At 46.1% G+C, this 15,537-nt stretch overlaps 1 protein-coding gene across 3 annotated transcripts in view; it reads right to left on the reverse strand.

Moving 5' to 3' along the window:
- Positions 1-610: 610 nt before the first annotated feature.
- The window catches only part of PAQR8 (progestin and adipoQ receptor family member 8), a 38,879-nt gene continuing 23,952 nt past the window's right edge, over positions 611-15,537 (reverse strand). For 2 of the 3 annotated variants that reach the window (XM_046638853.1, XM_046638854.1), the window contains exon 2: positions 611-4,297. In XM_046638853.1, coding sequence (XP_046494809.1) covers positions 3,201-4,265 — 1,065 coding nt within the window. In that variant the 5' untranslated portion in view covers positions 4,266-4,297 and the 3' untranslated portion in view covers positions 611-3,200. Of the gene's footprint in view, positions 4,298-8,620; positions 8,694-15,537 lie in introns of those variants that run through there. The other variant, XM_046638856.1, reaches the window with a different exon arrangement.

Below are 15,537 nucleotides of genomic sequence, written 5' to 3' on the forward strand. Positions count from 1 at the left end.
GGGGGGCTTTGAGGAGAAAAAGGAAAAAAATAAAATCTTTGGAAAAAAAAAAAAAAACTAGGGCTCTTCTTACTGATACACTCATTTTTTTCCTTATTTTTATTTCTTTTATTTTCCCTTTTTCTCCCCAAAGCACCCCAGTACATAGCTGTATATTTTAGCTGTGGGTCATGTGGCCACCCCAGCATGGCCTGATGAGCGGTGCTAGGTCTGCACCCAGGATCCGAAGTGGCGAAACCCAGGGCCGCCAAAGCAAAGTGTGCAAATCCAACCACTTAGCCATGGGGCAGGCCCTGACTGATACACTCATTTTAATGAAAATGTTTTAAAAGGAGTATGTGAGCCCTCAAAAGTCTGCGTAGTTAAAAACATCTGCATTTCCTGTTTACATATTTCTAATGGGATACTGGTATTTCTAATGACATAGTCTCCTACCTCAAAGCTTCTCAAATAGCTCTGGTGAAAACCTTTTTAAAAAGCTTTCCAGGGCCAGCCCTGGTGGCCTAATGGTTAAGTTCGGCATGCTCTGCTTCAGCTGCCCAGGCTTCGGTTCCTGGACGTGGACCTACAGCGCTTTGTCAGTGGCCATGCTGTGGTGGTGGCTCACATACAAAAAGAGGAAGATTGGCAACAGCTGTTAGCTCAAGGCAAATCTTTGTCAGCAAAAAAAAAAAATTCTCCAATCACTTGAGGGACCAATCCTTGTGTAAATTAAAATAAAAATTTTATGGCAATATCTAAAAGTTAGTCTGTCTGTACTTATCTTGTCACAGACCGTTGACAGCGTGCAAGCTGGCATTGGTATGTGGACTGCACTTGGGGATCACTGCTCTGCTTCCTGTTTTCTCTCATAAAAAGTACTTGCCTTTGGCCTAAAGATCTCTGCCCACCATGACCACCACAGTTACATCCAAAAGCTTGACTTACATCTTCCTTCCAACTTTTAAAAGAATATGATCTTTCAATCCATGATAACAAACATTTCAAAGACTTTCTAGTCCCCCATTTTAAACTGAACTTTGACTTGAAATGTGTTTGCACAACCCCCTCATTCCCTTGTCTAGCTCAACCCGGTTCAGTTTTGCTAACTTTATTTGTGGTGAATTTGGCATCAACACCAGAAGCTTGTGTCAAACACTTGGGTAGCACAGAAGTTCAGGTATTTGAGGATTCACAGGAGAAACCCATCTAGAAAAACTACATAACTGACAAGACAGACACTTTCTTAATATAAAGATTATAGGAAAGCTTCAGTTGAATATCTTTTTTTTTCCCCCCGAAAATATAGGTTGAGAGGGTCTTTTGAGAGAGAAGCAATTCTGGTTTTCTGAAATTTCTTTCATCCACTGGTTAGAAAACAATGAATTCCTTTTGTTCTTATCCCATTAATCCCAAACTGAAAATGCGTGTGGCTATATATTAAGTAAAGTGTTTATATGTTCCCATTTATAAGGCACAAACCCCACAAATCTCTCAGAGAAAGGTAAAACAAAGATTTGAAGACAATAAAGTACCCTGGTAATAGAGGTTCATCAAACTGGAGTGAAAATGAACCACTTCTCTTTTTGGTCAATTGGGACTTCATACTGACAGGAAAAGTGGCCCCTGTGGAGAAGGCTTCCACGGTGCTTTGATCAATGCAGCCCCCTTCATTGGATCAGTGCGGAAGTCAGTCCTCAGAGCAGGCTGCGTGGCCAGGACACGTCAAGTGCCACCTGCCATAGAAGCTGCTGGACAGTGATGTTCCAAGCAGAGCATTCCACCTACTAGGTGTCCAGTTCACCATTCTTACCCAAAGGAACCTTCAAGGACCAACCCACAGTGAGCACACAAGGTCGCCTGTCCTGGGGTTTGATTATTTTAAGGGTTCTGCTCTAAATTGAGGCACAACTGCCTATCTGAGAGTCCTGAACTAGGGTGGTTACATGAGTCCTGCATGGGGCAGCATCTATTTAAGAGGCTGGACTTTGGATTCCTCTTGAAATAATCAGATCCTTAGTGAGACTCTAAGAACCAATTCAGGGGCCGGCCCGGTGGCGCAGCGGTTAAATTTGCACGTTCCGCTTCTTGGCGGCCCGGGGTTCGCCGGTTCGGATCCCAGGTGCGGACATGGCAACGTTTGCCAAAAGCCATGTATGGAGTGGAGGAAGATGGGCATGGATGTTGGCTCAGGGCCACTCTTCCTCGGCAAACTGAGGAGGATTAGCAGTAGTTAGCTCAAGGCTAATCTCCTAAAAAAAAAAACAAAAAACAAAAAAGAAGAACCAATTCACTCTACCAGGGGCTTTTTGAAGATGGTCAAAATCTGGAGAAGGTTCCCTGGGGCAAGCCCCCGATATCTTGTCCTGTAAGGCAGCCCTAAGAGATCTTAAGCAATCCTGCAGTCCACAGGTATGAAAACAGAAGGGTCCCATGGCACCAAACAGTATCCATGCTTGTTGGTTAGGCCTCTTGGCTCTTGGCACTGAACTTTCTAGTACCGTTTACATCAGTATTATATGAGAATAAGCTTCCTGAATGTCCACATGGATCCAAGCATTTCCTGGAAGGATGACTGCTTCCTGGTCCTCTATATTACGATGCAAGGTACGGATGGGAGTGAACAGCTCTTCAGAGAAACAGCCAGGCAGATGTCATCCTGAGAGAAGGGTCAGTGTTAGAACAGGTGAGAGAGAAGGGACCAGAAATCAGGTAAACTGAGTAGTTCCTTACGTCTAAGGGTTTCACTGAATCATCTTGAAGATTCTGACTTCTCCACCCTGGACAATATGAAATCAGGTCCTTGGGTCAATTTATTCAATTACCAAAGAGCAGCATAGTAAGATGGCCATTCCAACAGGGTGTGGACCAGCCACCTGCTTACACTTTAGTCCAATTCAGAATTCTACTAAATTTTCAGGCATGAAGATGGTTCTCTTTAATTCAGTGTTCCATGAATCTTAGCCAAGGTCCCTTCCCTTCCTGCTCCTTATAAGGCTATGACCCAGAGGGACAAGGAATACTCCTTTTATTAACAATGATAGCAACAACAAAACTCTTGAATCCTTTGGCTTTCCAATGCCGTAGTCATAGCATACCCTTGGAAATACGTATTAATTTAAAAGCCAACTCTTAAAAACAAAAAAGTCAACACCTATTGTCGTATCAAGTTTTCCGGAATCACAGTGGGCCACCTCCACACCTTTCCCCACCTCCCAGCCTCAGGAATCTTTCTTCGTCAGTCTGGCTTTGACTTTGTGCCTCAGGAGGGCTGCGGTGGCAGCGCTGCAGGCGGCCAAAAAGAAGAAGGAGAGACAGGCCATGTAGATGGACAAGGCGCTGTGGCGCTGCAGGAAGATCTCCTGCCGCCCCTGGTAGTCCAGGAGGACGGCCTCCAGCTGGGATAGTGTGCAGACAGACAGAAAGGCGTGGAAGATCTGATGTCCATGGCCCACAATGTCACAGGAACCCGGGAAGTACTTCTCAGGGACCGGGCAGGAGAAGAAGTAGGCGCTGACCAGGAAGAAGAGGATCTGGAGCGTGTGGTACCAGGCAGCCTGCTCCTGGCACCCAGCCAGGTGGCACAGGGCCACTCGGTGTGCCACAGGGCTGATGTCTAGGATGAAGGCCAGCCCTGCAGGGACCACTTGACAGATCTTCCTCATGACTGGGTAAGGCCTCCGGTAACGATACTTGGCATAGCAACAGCCAGCGCAAGACAACCAGCCACAGAAGGCAGCCGCTGGCAAGAAGAAAAGCCAGAAGCGCTCGTACCAGGCCTGGTCAGAGCTGTAGAAGAAGTGAACCAAGGCACTGCCGTACTGGTACACGCTCACGCCAATATAGTCCACAAAGTAGAAGGTGTAGTGGGAGAGCTCCGACTTGGACTGCAGCAGGTGGGCCAGGAGGCTGAAGGTGAGGTAAGTGATGGAGGACAGGACATAGAGGAGCAGGGGCAGGGCGTGGGGAGAGGCCCACGGCAAGGCCTCAGCCTCGGCAAAGGCCCAGAATCGCAAGAGGACAGCCAGCGCCGCCAGCAAGTGGGTCCAGACATTGACCACCTCGTTGTGTTTCTGAAAGAGGCTGAGGAAGTAGTAGCGCCACTCGTGTCCCGTGGGCCGGTAGCCCGTGCGGATGTAAGGCTCCCGGAAGAGCTGGGGCACATCTGTCTCCAGCACGGTGCACGGCATCTTGGGAAGCCCATCCTCCAGGATCTTGGGCAGACGGCGCAGCTGCTGCCCGCTCACAGACAGGGTGCTCAGGCGCTCCAGGATGGCGGTGGTCATGGCTCCACAGCACGGCCGGACGGGCACGCAACCTACAGGAAGGAAAGTAAAACGGGCAAGAACGCAGTGAGAGAGGGACGGAGCTAAGACAGCGAAGGGACTGTGGGTTTTCTTAATGGAAAGTGGCTTCCTAGTGCATTAGGGGAGTCAGGGAGCTGTAGACAGCTTCTTTGAGCCCCATTTTTTTAATCCCTAGAACAATAGAGTTGGACCAAGATACCTTACTACCCTAACATTCTGAGTTTGTCACTTCTACACACTAGAGTGAGGCAGTCACAGGCTGTAAAATGGGAATGTTAGCCACCCTCTTTTAACGATATCTAGAGGTAAGCAAGGGTACCTTTAAAGGCTGTGGAGTTTTCCAGATATTATTAAAATCTAATCATGAGGCAGGCTCTAATAGTCTGAAATATTTTATCGAAATATGAAACTGATAAATATTGATATTACTAATGATAGCCTACATTTCCTGAGCACCTCATTTTAAATTATCCACTAATTTATTTGGTAACTTGAAAATCTGAGATAAGCAAAGGTAACTTGAACCTCAAAGTAAAGAGAGGCAAATGAGTCATCCATTAGGTTGGTAAAGACCAAGGCACTCCTGGGAAATATTTTAGCTGTTGAACAAAATTAACACATGGCCTAAATTTAACATAAAATCTAATTGCAAAGATTGAGTTTTTTGTTTAGTTTTTGGTTTTTAAATTAGGCTCTGGAAAATAAGTAGTTTTAGACTTGTCTCTCCTGGGTACCTAAATCCTGGGTACTCAATGAATTTCAGGTCTCAAAAATGCTTAACTTGGGGGCTGGCCCAGTGGCGTAGTGGTTAAGTTCATGAGCTCTGCTTTTGGCGGCCAAGGCTTCGCAGGTTTGGATCCGGGACATGGACCTAGCACTGCTCATCAAGCCATGCTGTGGTGGTGTCCCACATAAAATAGAGGAAGATTGGCACAGATGTTAGCTCGGTGACAAGCTTCCTCAAGCAAAAAGGGGAAGATTGGTAACAGATGTTAGCTCAGGGCCAATCTTCCTCACAAAAAGAAAAGAAAAGAAAAAGCTTAACTTACACTTAGAGTTTTTGGATGATAGATGAGCCAGAGAAGCACAGTGATTATTTTATAAAATAGCAGCAAAATTTCATGTGCCTTTACTGAGTAAAGAAATGGATTTTCAGCATCTCTCCAGTTACCTTCTGTACTTCACATTTCCCAAACTCTTTTCCTCAGAAAAGTTCAAAACCTGATGTATCTAAATGGCCCCCTTCCTTCCAAGCCCTTCTGCTAGGAGAGAGGCAGCAAGTGCTTCTCAAGGCACCACTAATTTTAGGGAAGAAAATTTAATCTTCCTGCTCACCCCTCTTAATATTGAAAGAGAAAAATATCTAATCAGGTCTAAAATGTAGGGCATGAAAATTAATAAAATGTAAAAAAAGTTCAGGGAGACCTGGAGTCCAGCCTGGTTTTGGCCACTTACTGGGTAACCTTGGGCAAGTTACAGAACTCTCAAGCTTCAGTTTCTCCATCTGTAAAATGGGAGTAATAATTCCCCCTATCATATAGGTGGTTGTGATGGTTAAATGAGAGAATCTAAAATACGAAATGCTTAGCACTCTGCCTGGCCCAAAACAGGTGCTCAGTCAACGTTAAGTACTAATGTTATTATCATTACTGAGAGCTGGGCTCTGTGTTGGGGAGACAAAGACTGATAAGATAGACTCCGTGCCTTCAAGGAGGTCAGAGTCCACCGGGGCAGACAGACAAGTAGCGAAATCGTGACAAAATGTGGGATTGGTACCGGCTCAACACAACGTGAGGGAAGCCACATTGTAGAAAAGAAACCTTATTGTAACTCCCAATGACCTCTGATTAACTAGCCCAGACATGCTCTGTAGATTTTGTGGTCCCTCCAAGCAGCAATAAGATGCTAACTTTGTTCTTTTGAGTCCTCTAAGAATGCGATGACCCCCAAGGCAGAGAGTCTATGCTGATAGCCATCATCAATGACAATTGAAAGATCAGGGTATAAGCCTTGCTCCATTCTCTGATGCATATCTAATCCAGTAAAACAAAGGACTGTCAGGAACCAGGACCAAATGAAGGTCAGATGGAGGCTCCACTTGGAGACCAGTCATGCATATAATTGGCCTGTAGTCTTTGTTCTGTAAGATGGTTCTTGCCATCTTCCCTCTGGCTAGCAAGCTGTAATAAAGAAACCCTTTCTCTCCTACTGCCCTGCCTCCTGACAACGGCACGTCTTGCCGGGAGCAGACGACCGGCCTTGGGCAGTTAACAGGATGAGCACTCCCTGGGAGGCGAGCCCTGGTTCACAGGCTGGGTGTCCGCAAACACAACCAAAATAGAAGGTAGGGGAGGGAGGAGTCTACAGGCTTCTCCAAGTGACCCCTGAACCTTGTCTTGAAGGAAAAGTCAGAATTCCCAAGACAAGATGAGGGGGAAAGAGATCTCTAGGCAGCGAGTAAGGTCAAAGAACTGAAGCTGAGATAAGGCCCTGGAGAGCCCTGAGCGCCTGAGGAGCTCTCACTGTGCAGGTCCAAGTAGGACACTGGCACCAGAGACCTGAGCTCCAAACCTGAGCTCCAACCCTGAGCCCCACCATCGACAAGCCGTGGAACTCCAGCATGGGCTTTGTCATCTGGGAAACAGAGCTAATGACAAACAGAAGCTGCCTCACAAGGCTGATGCGAGGACTGTATGATGTAATGCTTGTAGAGTGCTTAACAAAGTGCTGGGTTCCAAGTCCACAAAAACATCGGCCACTATTAGGACCAACACTGGTGCGAGCAACGGGGCTGGTTCACCAGTGGAGGATCTAGTGCCCCCTCTGCAACACGTGCCTACTTCTGTGGTGGCCCCGTAACACTGTATTGGGTCATTTGTTTAGCCAGTACTGACCAGTGTTTCCCTTTTAGGAACGGGCCATGGACTGGTGCTCAATGTAGGAATTAAGAACCCAAGAGAAACTTATTAAGGATTACAGAATCAGTCAGAAAGACAGAAAGAGGGGCTGGCCCGGTGGCCGAGTGGTTGAGTTCGCACCCTCCGCTGCGGCGGCCTGGGGTTTCGCTGGTTCAAATCCTGGGTGCGGACATGGTACCGCTCATGGGGCCATGCTGGGGCGGCCTCCCACATGCCATAACTAGGAGGATCCACAACTAAGAATATACAACTATGTACCGGGGGGCTTTGGGGAGAAAAAGGAAAAAATCAAATCTTTAAAAAAAAAAAAAAGACAGAAAGAGGGAGAGTGAGAGAAAGAAAAATGGTCCTCAGAATATATAAAGCCATTTAAAAACAAACAAACAGAAAAAGCTCAGCAGTGCTTCTGCTGTCAGCCAGCAGAGGGATCCGGGCGCCTGAGAGTGAAGGGCTGGATGGAGAATCCTCCAACTGATCTGGGGGCAGTTGGTGACCAAGCACAGCAGGAGTAAGGGACAGGGGAGGTGGGAACAGGTGGGGTACACTCGCCCTGGGATCAGGTGGACCCACCGCAGGGCTAGGCCTGGAACATGATGTCTTGTTGCTGTTGGCCGAGAAGCATATAATCTGGGGGAGTGGGGCTTGTTGGTGCATGGGGGAATTAAAGGGCTCTGTTCTTTAGCTACAGGCTTCTGCCAACTCTTGTGAAGCAGAGAGGGAATCAGATGAAAATATCGGTCTGTTTTTGTGGTTGGGAGAAATAGAGGTGAGTCACTGGGGATATGAGCTATAGAAGAAGGAACCCCTAAAGATGCTCCTTGATAGGTCCCACCTGCATTACCATCTAAGATCAAGGACGTTTCCATCACCTCTGGGCACCCGAATCAACGGAGACACTTCTGCATCCAGAGTTAAATAACACAGGAGCGCACACTTTGTGCTCCTCTTCAGAGCCTCTACAACAGGGTGCCAAGCACAATTGCAGGCTCTTATAAACCAACGGCGCAACTGAATTTCTAAAGACTGAAATCTTGGGTTTTGGTTGTCTGATGGTTGGAACTGAGCACAGTTCAGACCTGGGAACCAACTGGCCTCCATCTGTTCCAAGAGAGAAAGGACAGACCATGACACTGCCTTATTGTCAGTTTACAGAAACCTGTTGGCAGAGCTCTGACCTCAAGATTCCTCCAGTCCTCATACCACCAATCGAACCTCAGGGCTTTCTGTGGACAAGTCCTTTGCAGAAAATTATTTCTACTTCTCTCCTGCTTGTGGAAAATAAACTAGGAAGAGCTTTATAGAACTAAGAAGCAGAGAGGTACAAGACCAAAAGGATATTAACTTTAATTTCCGTGGAAAAGGTCCACAGTAAAAAAAATTGACAGACCCATCATTTCACTTGAAAATGAGACCTACTTTTTCAAGGATCTTCAAAATGCAGCCACACCAGTCCCAGAGTCTCCTTATAACTCCATCCTCTGGAGTATGTAGCCGGACACCGACAAAGGAACTTCCATGTTCCAGGGACGTGACCACCATGGCCTCCAACTCAGAGTATGACCCGTCTCCTCCCTCAGCAATGGGAGGGCTGCAAAGACCGAGGTCCTCTCTCTACAGAAGAAAAGGATCTATAATTCCCTTTGGAAGTCCAGGGTCATGAAAAATTCTAAACTAAGAGAGAGAGGGGATTCTTTCTTTCTTTATTGCTTAGCAACTACCTCTTCCCTGCCACAAAATCCCCTTCATCTGAGAGCCGCCACCACAGCCACAGCGACGGTAATGAGTTATAATTCTTTCATCATCACTAATTTCAGAAGCAACTGCCCAATGCGATCCATTTACCCCTAGACAGGCCTTACTTTCACCAAGCCAGAATGGGCAGTGCTTCCAGAAGTAGGCTTCAAAGGGCCAGCTGTAAAGTCTGAGAGCGTGTTTTGGAGGAAACCACATGCTGGCATCATGATGTGGATGTAGACACACACCTTCCAGCCCTCCTGGTGGCAGCTCTGCGTAAGGGCCCCTCCGTCATTCCTGGCCTCTGTCCCCCTGCACTCCTCCATCAGCTGACAAAGACGCATCTTAGAATGATCTCCTTGCACACAGTACACTCCAACTCCTCTGCTGGGACAGCTGAAATGTAAATCTCCCTCATGAATCCTCATGATCTGGATAAGCTCAAGTCTTGATAATTTTGATCAACCAGAGAGTTTTTCAGAGCAAGGATTGTCTGCTCAACAATATTCCAGGCCACAAAGGCCACAGAGGAAGAATAAAATAAGACTCCTTACCTCAAACAGCTTATGAGAAGAGTCAAACTTCATGAATCAACAGCCAACATCAGCAGACTGCATGGAATCAAGTGTCAAGTAGAGTGAAATACAAACAGGTCTCTAGAGAGCAGAGCTCACTCAGGGCACGCTGGGGCAGCCGTGGGGGAAACAGGACTTGTGCTGGGCCTGGAAGGCTGGACGGGACTTAGACAAATGAAGGGGTGAGGAGCGGGGCGTTCCAGGAAAGGGTTGAAAAGTGAGCGTATGAATGGCGTGGCTTCTTTGTGGGCCCCTGAGAAGAGGTGCTGTTGGGGAGGAATGAGGAAGCGAGTGGGGTAGGTGCCTGCAGCATTAGATAAGGAGTTTAGATGTGATGCTGCAGAGGGAGGATGGGAGTCATTTCTCATCCCTGAAGCTTTAGCTTGTTCAATCCTTTCTGTCACCTGAGCCCCAGGGGATTCACACAGCTGACCAATGCCTCCTCTATTGGCTTAAGTGACACTACCCTCTCCGGTCTAGCCTGTTTTCTTCTCCCACCATCCCTGTCAACTGTGGTCTTCCTGGGGAGCCATCTGCCTCCTTTTCTGCATCCATGGTACCTCTCACACGGGTACTTCTCCCATGCCCCTGGCTTCAGCTAGCACCTGTATTCCCAAACATTTGCCTCCAGCCAGATCTTTCCTGAGGTTTGGATTCAAATATCCGACGGCTCTGGATTTGTCCAACTGAGTATCGCACGGGCACTTCAAACTCAACGTCTTTACACTTCTCCTCCGGCCCAGCCCCCTTGATCCGGCTACATCTACTCAGTCATCTAGGCCTGCTGATTTTATCTCCACGTTTCCGAATCCATTCGTCCTTTACATTTCTACTGCTCTCCCTTAATCCAGGCCTTCAAAATGAACTTATGTAGATGATGAAAACGGCAGACTCATAACGGAGCTTTCTTGCTCAAGCAATGGTTCCCCTGCCTCATGTCCCCAGACCCTCACTTCATTCTCCAAACCACATCCAGGTGACAGTTTAAAAATGGAAATCTGGGGCAGGCCCAGTGGTGGAATGGTTAAGTTTGCACGTTCTCACTCCGGCAGCCCGGGGTTCACCGGTTCGGATCCCGGGTGCGGACATTGCACCACTTGGCACACCAGGCTGTGGTAGGCATCCCACAAATAAAGTAGAGGAAGATGGGCACGGATGTTAGCTCAGGACCAGTCTTCCTCAGCAAAAAGAAGAGGATTGGCAGCAGGTGTTAGCTCAGGGCTAATCTTCCTCAAAAAAAAGAAAAAAAATATGGAAATCTGATCACCACTCCCCTCCACAAATCCCTCGGTAGCTCAACATTATTTACAACACAAACTCTAAACCCTTAACCTGCAAACAGGCCCTTCTGTCGACCTCTTTCCTACTCCACCCTCCTCACCCAGAGAGGGCCCCTGCCTCCAGGCAGCTTCGATGGCCTAGATTACAATACTGGGAGTTTTTCAAAAGTGCCACACTATCTCCAGTGACAACCTCGGCACCCTGGGCCCTGCAACCCCAGGTCATCAACATTCTGCCCGGGAGCCAGCTCTGCCAGGCGAGGCACGTTTCCCTACGCCAAGGCCAGGATGAGGGCTCTCCCCAGCACCCGGCTGCCTGGCCTGCCCCCAGCACACTTCTCTCCTGACGCCCCATCACTGGCTCCTCTGCCCACTTCCCCAGTCGCTCCTTGAGGGGCCAGGACTGTGCAGTGTGCAAGTTCCCAGGTCAAAAACAGCATGCAGCCTATAAAATAATTATACACCTAATAATTATTTACTGAATGAACAGTTCTTCAGGCCCAGACATATGGCATCAATTTCCTTCTGTTTGGCGAAGTTGAGGGAAAAAAGAAATAATGGTTTGGGAGTTGGGAGCTCTGGCTGTTTTTATTCGCTCTTCTCAATTAGCTGTCCAGCCAAGCCCGACATTCAACTCCTCAGTGTCATTTTCCTCATGAAAAAGGCGGTGGGGGGGGGGGGTAGGAGGAGGTGATTCTCTCCATCTCTTAGGAAAATAAGAGAATAAATAATAACAAAACGGGCAGCAGTTGGAAAGTACTTTGAAGAGGCAAAACATGCACATTGCAGTACTAGTAACATCTGAACTAAACCCACAGAAGGATTACAACTTAGTCATCTATGTTTCCTGCCTTATAATTGATTTTAGTGCAATCTTTGAAAACTGAAAAGGAATTTATCATTTTTGGTTACATTTCTGGGACTCATAATACTTCACCCAACTGCTTTGTAGAGAATTTTAATTAGACTCATTATAATGGAACTAGAATTAAAAGTTCTATTTTAATATGAACTATTATTTAACTCCTCTATTTTAATAACCTGGGTATGATATCTGCACCATGAATTCATGAATTCAGTTAATGTTTATAAGAAAGTGTTTTAAAATGTTACATCATGCTTTGGACTATTTGGGAGTCTAATCTTAACATTTTATCTCAGATGCTCCTTTAAAACTATTTTCTCAGACAATTACTCTGAGAAAAAAAATGGAAAGAGAAAAGCAGGGTAAAAATCTATGTTCACGGCAATAATTTGATACTTTAGCCAAAAATTGTGTATTTAGATTTTCTTTTTAAAAAGAAATCACAACTAAAGTATGCATTTTTAAGGTTGGCTTTATTTACCTAGTTTTGACTGATGAAAACTACCCAGCGTGCATTTCCTTTTCAGTAACGTTAAATAAAACAGTGAAATGACCTGTTTCTGGTGACTCTTGTGGTCCCATGAACACAGTAAAAACATGTGTCAGATGCCCATAAATAACCCTTTAACGTTCAGAGAGGAGCCGTGTGGACGAGCAGAGCAGTGTCTGGGTGCGTCTCCAGTCTCCCAGGAGCAGATTTAGTCATGTACACCAGGTATGCTCCCTGCCCTCATGGCCCCTCGCACCCTCCTCACCTGCTGGGTTCCCACTCAGTGGGAGCACTGTGCTGCTGCTGCGGCCACTGTTCTACTTTGAGTCCTCATCATCTCCCACAGGAATCTCTGTATGATATAGGAGGCCATTCCTTTGGTCTCCACCTGTGTGTTTCCGTGACTGTCCCCAACCATCCCCACCCTTGCCACTTTTCTTTTTTTTTGAGGAAGATTAGCCCTCAGCTAACATCTGCTGCCAATCCTCTTTTTGCTGAGGAAGACTGGCCTTGAGCTATCATCCATGCCCATCTTCCTCTACTTTATATGTGGGACGGCTACCACAGCATGGCTTGCCAAGCGGTGCCATGTCTGCACGTGGGGTCCGAACCAGCAAACTCTGGGCCTCCGAAGCGGAACACTCGAATTTAACCGCTGCACCACCACGCCAGGCCCCCCAACCCTTGCCACTTTTATTTGGTGTCCCAGGAATTCTGCCATCCTCTCAGTCCATTGTGCTTGTGCACATGCCCACACCACTGATGCCCACTGGCCAACTCCTATTCATCCTTCATGTCCTAGTCCAAATTTCCTCCCTGAAGCCTTCCCCCCAGATTCTCCTTTGCACTAGCCTACCACTGCACTAGCCCTCCATTATCGCACTCTCCTTACTGTATAGCTACGATGTCCTGGTTTACGTTCTATGCCTCTCTGCCCAATAAACTGTAAGATCCTTTATCACCTATCACTGTGCCTGGCTCATAGCAGATGTTCCAATAACTTGTTGAATAAATAAGTGAGTGAAATGAAAATGTCAGAATAACAGAGATAACAAACACTTATATAGTGTTTATCATATGTCCGACAGTGTTCTAGGTACTTTGCAAATACTAACTCATTTAAACTTCCCAACACCTCCCAGGCATTAGTACTATTATCATCCTTCTCATTTTACAGGTGAGGGAACACAAGCACAAGAGATTAAGTGACTTGCCCAAGGCTACACAGTAAATTACAGAGCCAGGAGGTAACCGAAGCAGTTGGCCCTGGAGCCTGATCAGCTAACCATTATGCCCTCAAAGACTGCACTCTAAGACTAAACTCAAATACCTTTCGATGATATGCAACTTCAGATATGCTGCTGCACCGCTGCTCTGCTTCATTAGCAAAGGTAATTTGCAGTTGGCCTTACAAAAGCAATCAGGGCTGCAAAGCTTCCCAGCTCTTCACCAGACTTTATCTGTCAATCACATTCCAGGACTCTCCGAGAGAAGAAAACTGCCACAAGATCTGAGTGGGATCTATCAGACAACCCAAGTGGGTCTAACCCAGATCATAAACCCCACGGGCCTCTTTCATCTTAAAGAGACATGTGAATCGTTGTGGCCGGCTTTGCAGAACTGTGCATTCCAATCACAAACCTACAGCCTGAGGTCGTTTCCTAGGCTGTTGGAGGAAAGCACACTGACACTGGGAATAGTCACTGAATTCTGCTACACTTGTAGCATGCTACCCAGAAAGCCTTTCGCTGATTAACAAAGGAGAGAATTAAATAAAAGCTCCATATTTGGGAAACGGACACAGTTTGGTAGTGATCACATTTTATCTAGAGGCCAAACAGAAGCACTCCAGAGCAATGGTGTTTCCTGGTCTCTCACAAGGACTCTACTTGAACGGACCACAAACTTGGCAAAGCTGATTCCCCGGAAAAGCACTGGACCAGGAATTAGAATTAGTCCTGACTTCTAGTTTCAGCTCTACCACTCATTACAGGACTTTCGGCAAATCACTCAACCTCTCCATGCCTTGGGGTCTGTGTCCATAAAATGAGGGTGTAATCTCCCCAAGCTGTAACACCGTGAAATTCTCTAATTCCTCTGGGCTGTGTTTGCTTTGTAAGGACGGTCAGGCAGTGTGCTGAAATCACCAACAGACAGATCCTGTGACATCACCTCGTGTCACTGTGTGAGCAGCTCACACAGATGGCAGGAAGGTGGCCTGCTGGTTGTTGGACAGAGAACAAAAGAACAGCAATTTCCATCAAAGAGGGCAAAAGAAATGCTTCCAGAATCCACGGAAGCCCAGCCTCACACATCACTGCAGAACCACAAATGGCTGAGAAGGAACAGCAACCAAAATGCCAACTTAATGTCTAGTTATAAGGACCAGAACCATGCTTTGAGCAGCCTTGGGTCTAACCAGAGACAGAAGTGGAGTTGCAAACAGCCTCAGATGGCTCCAGGATCTCCACAGTCATCCATTAAGCGAGAGGCCACTGGACCCACACCGATCTTTGTAGCCACATCGGCCAAGGATCTTATCACTGTTTATAAAATCATATTTCAAGGAGTGGCACTACCAGCAGAAGCCTATTATTAGCAGCAATAATTTTAACATGGATTCAGATTTACCAGCAGTCAACACATATCCTCCCTATATTTAAGAAAACCTAACACACATAAATAGCATCTTGATATCCAGAAATAGGAGATCTGACATAATAAATTATGATAAATCTATACAGTGGAATACCATGCACCTATTAAAATAATTATATAGATATATTTACACTTATTGTTAAAGATGCACATGAAATATGTGTGGACTCCATTGTTTTTTCACTGTAGCTGCCCGGCACTTAGAGCAGTGACTGACTAGCACACAGTAGATGCTCTTCAAAGATTTATTGAACGAATAAATGAATGAAAGACACCATTACAAGGAAGAAGCAAGTTAAAAGTATGCATCCCCTTTTAGTAAATATATACATATGGCACAGAAAAACCATGGAATTCCATATAGTCAAAACATTACCACAGATATTGCTAAGTGGTGGGACTATAGGGGAATTTTACTTTTCTTCTAGGTAGATACCATCATTATAGCACTTTTCAACAATGAACATTTACTACTTTTGTAACTTAAAAAGTGAAGTTATTGCTATTCTACAAAGGAATGTTTGACATAAACATGTAAAAATTGGTAAAACATGATTAATTAGTACAATGGATATTAAGACACCCTCCCCCACAAAAAATACTTATAAAGGTATACATATTTGCATTATTCTGTGGATTTTGAGCTCAACTAGTTAGCCGACCATATTAATAAAATTATTAGTAGGAGTTACCTAGCTGTATTTGCCATAATGTAAGCAAACAGTCATGGC

Source organism: Equus quagga, chromosome 15 (genome assembly GCF_021613505.1).
Source record: "Equus quagga isolate Etosha38 chromosome 15, UCLA_HA_Equagga_1.0, whole genome shotgun sequence".
Taxonomy (NCBI): domain Eukaryota; kingdom Metazoa; phylum Chordata; class Mammalia; order Perissodactyla; family Equidae; genus Equus; species Equus quagga.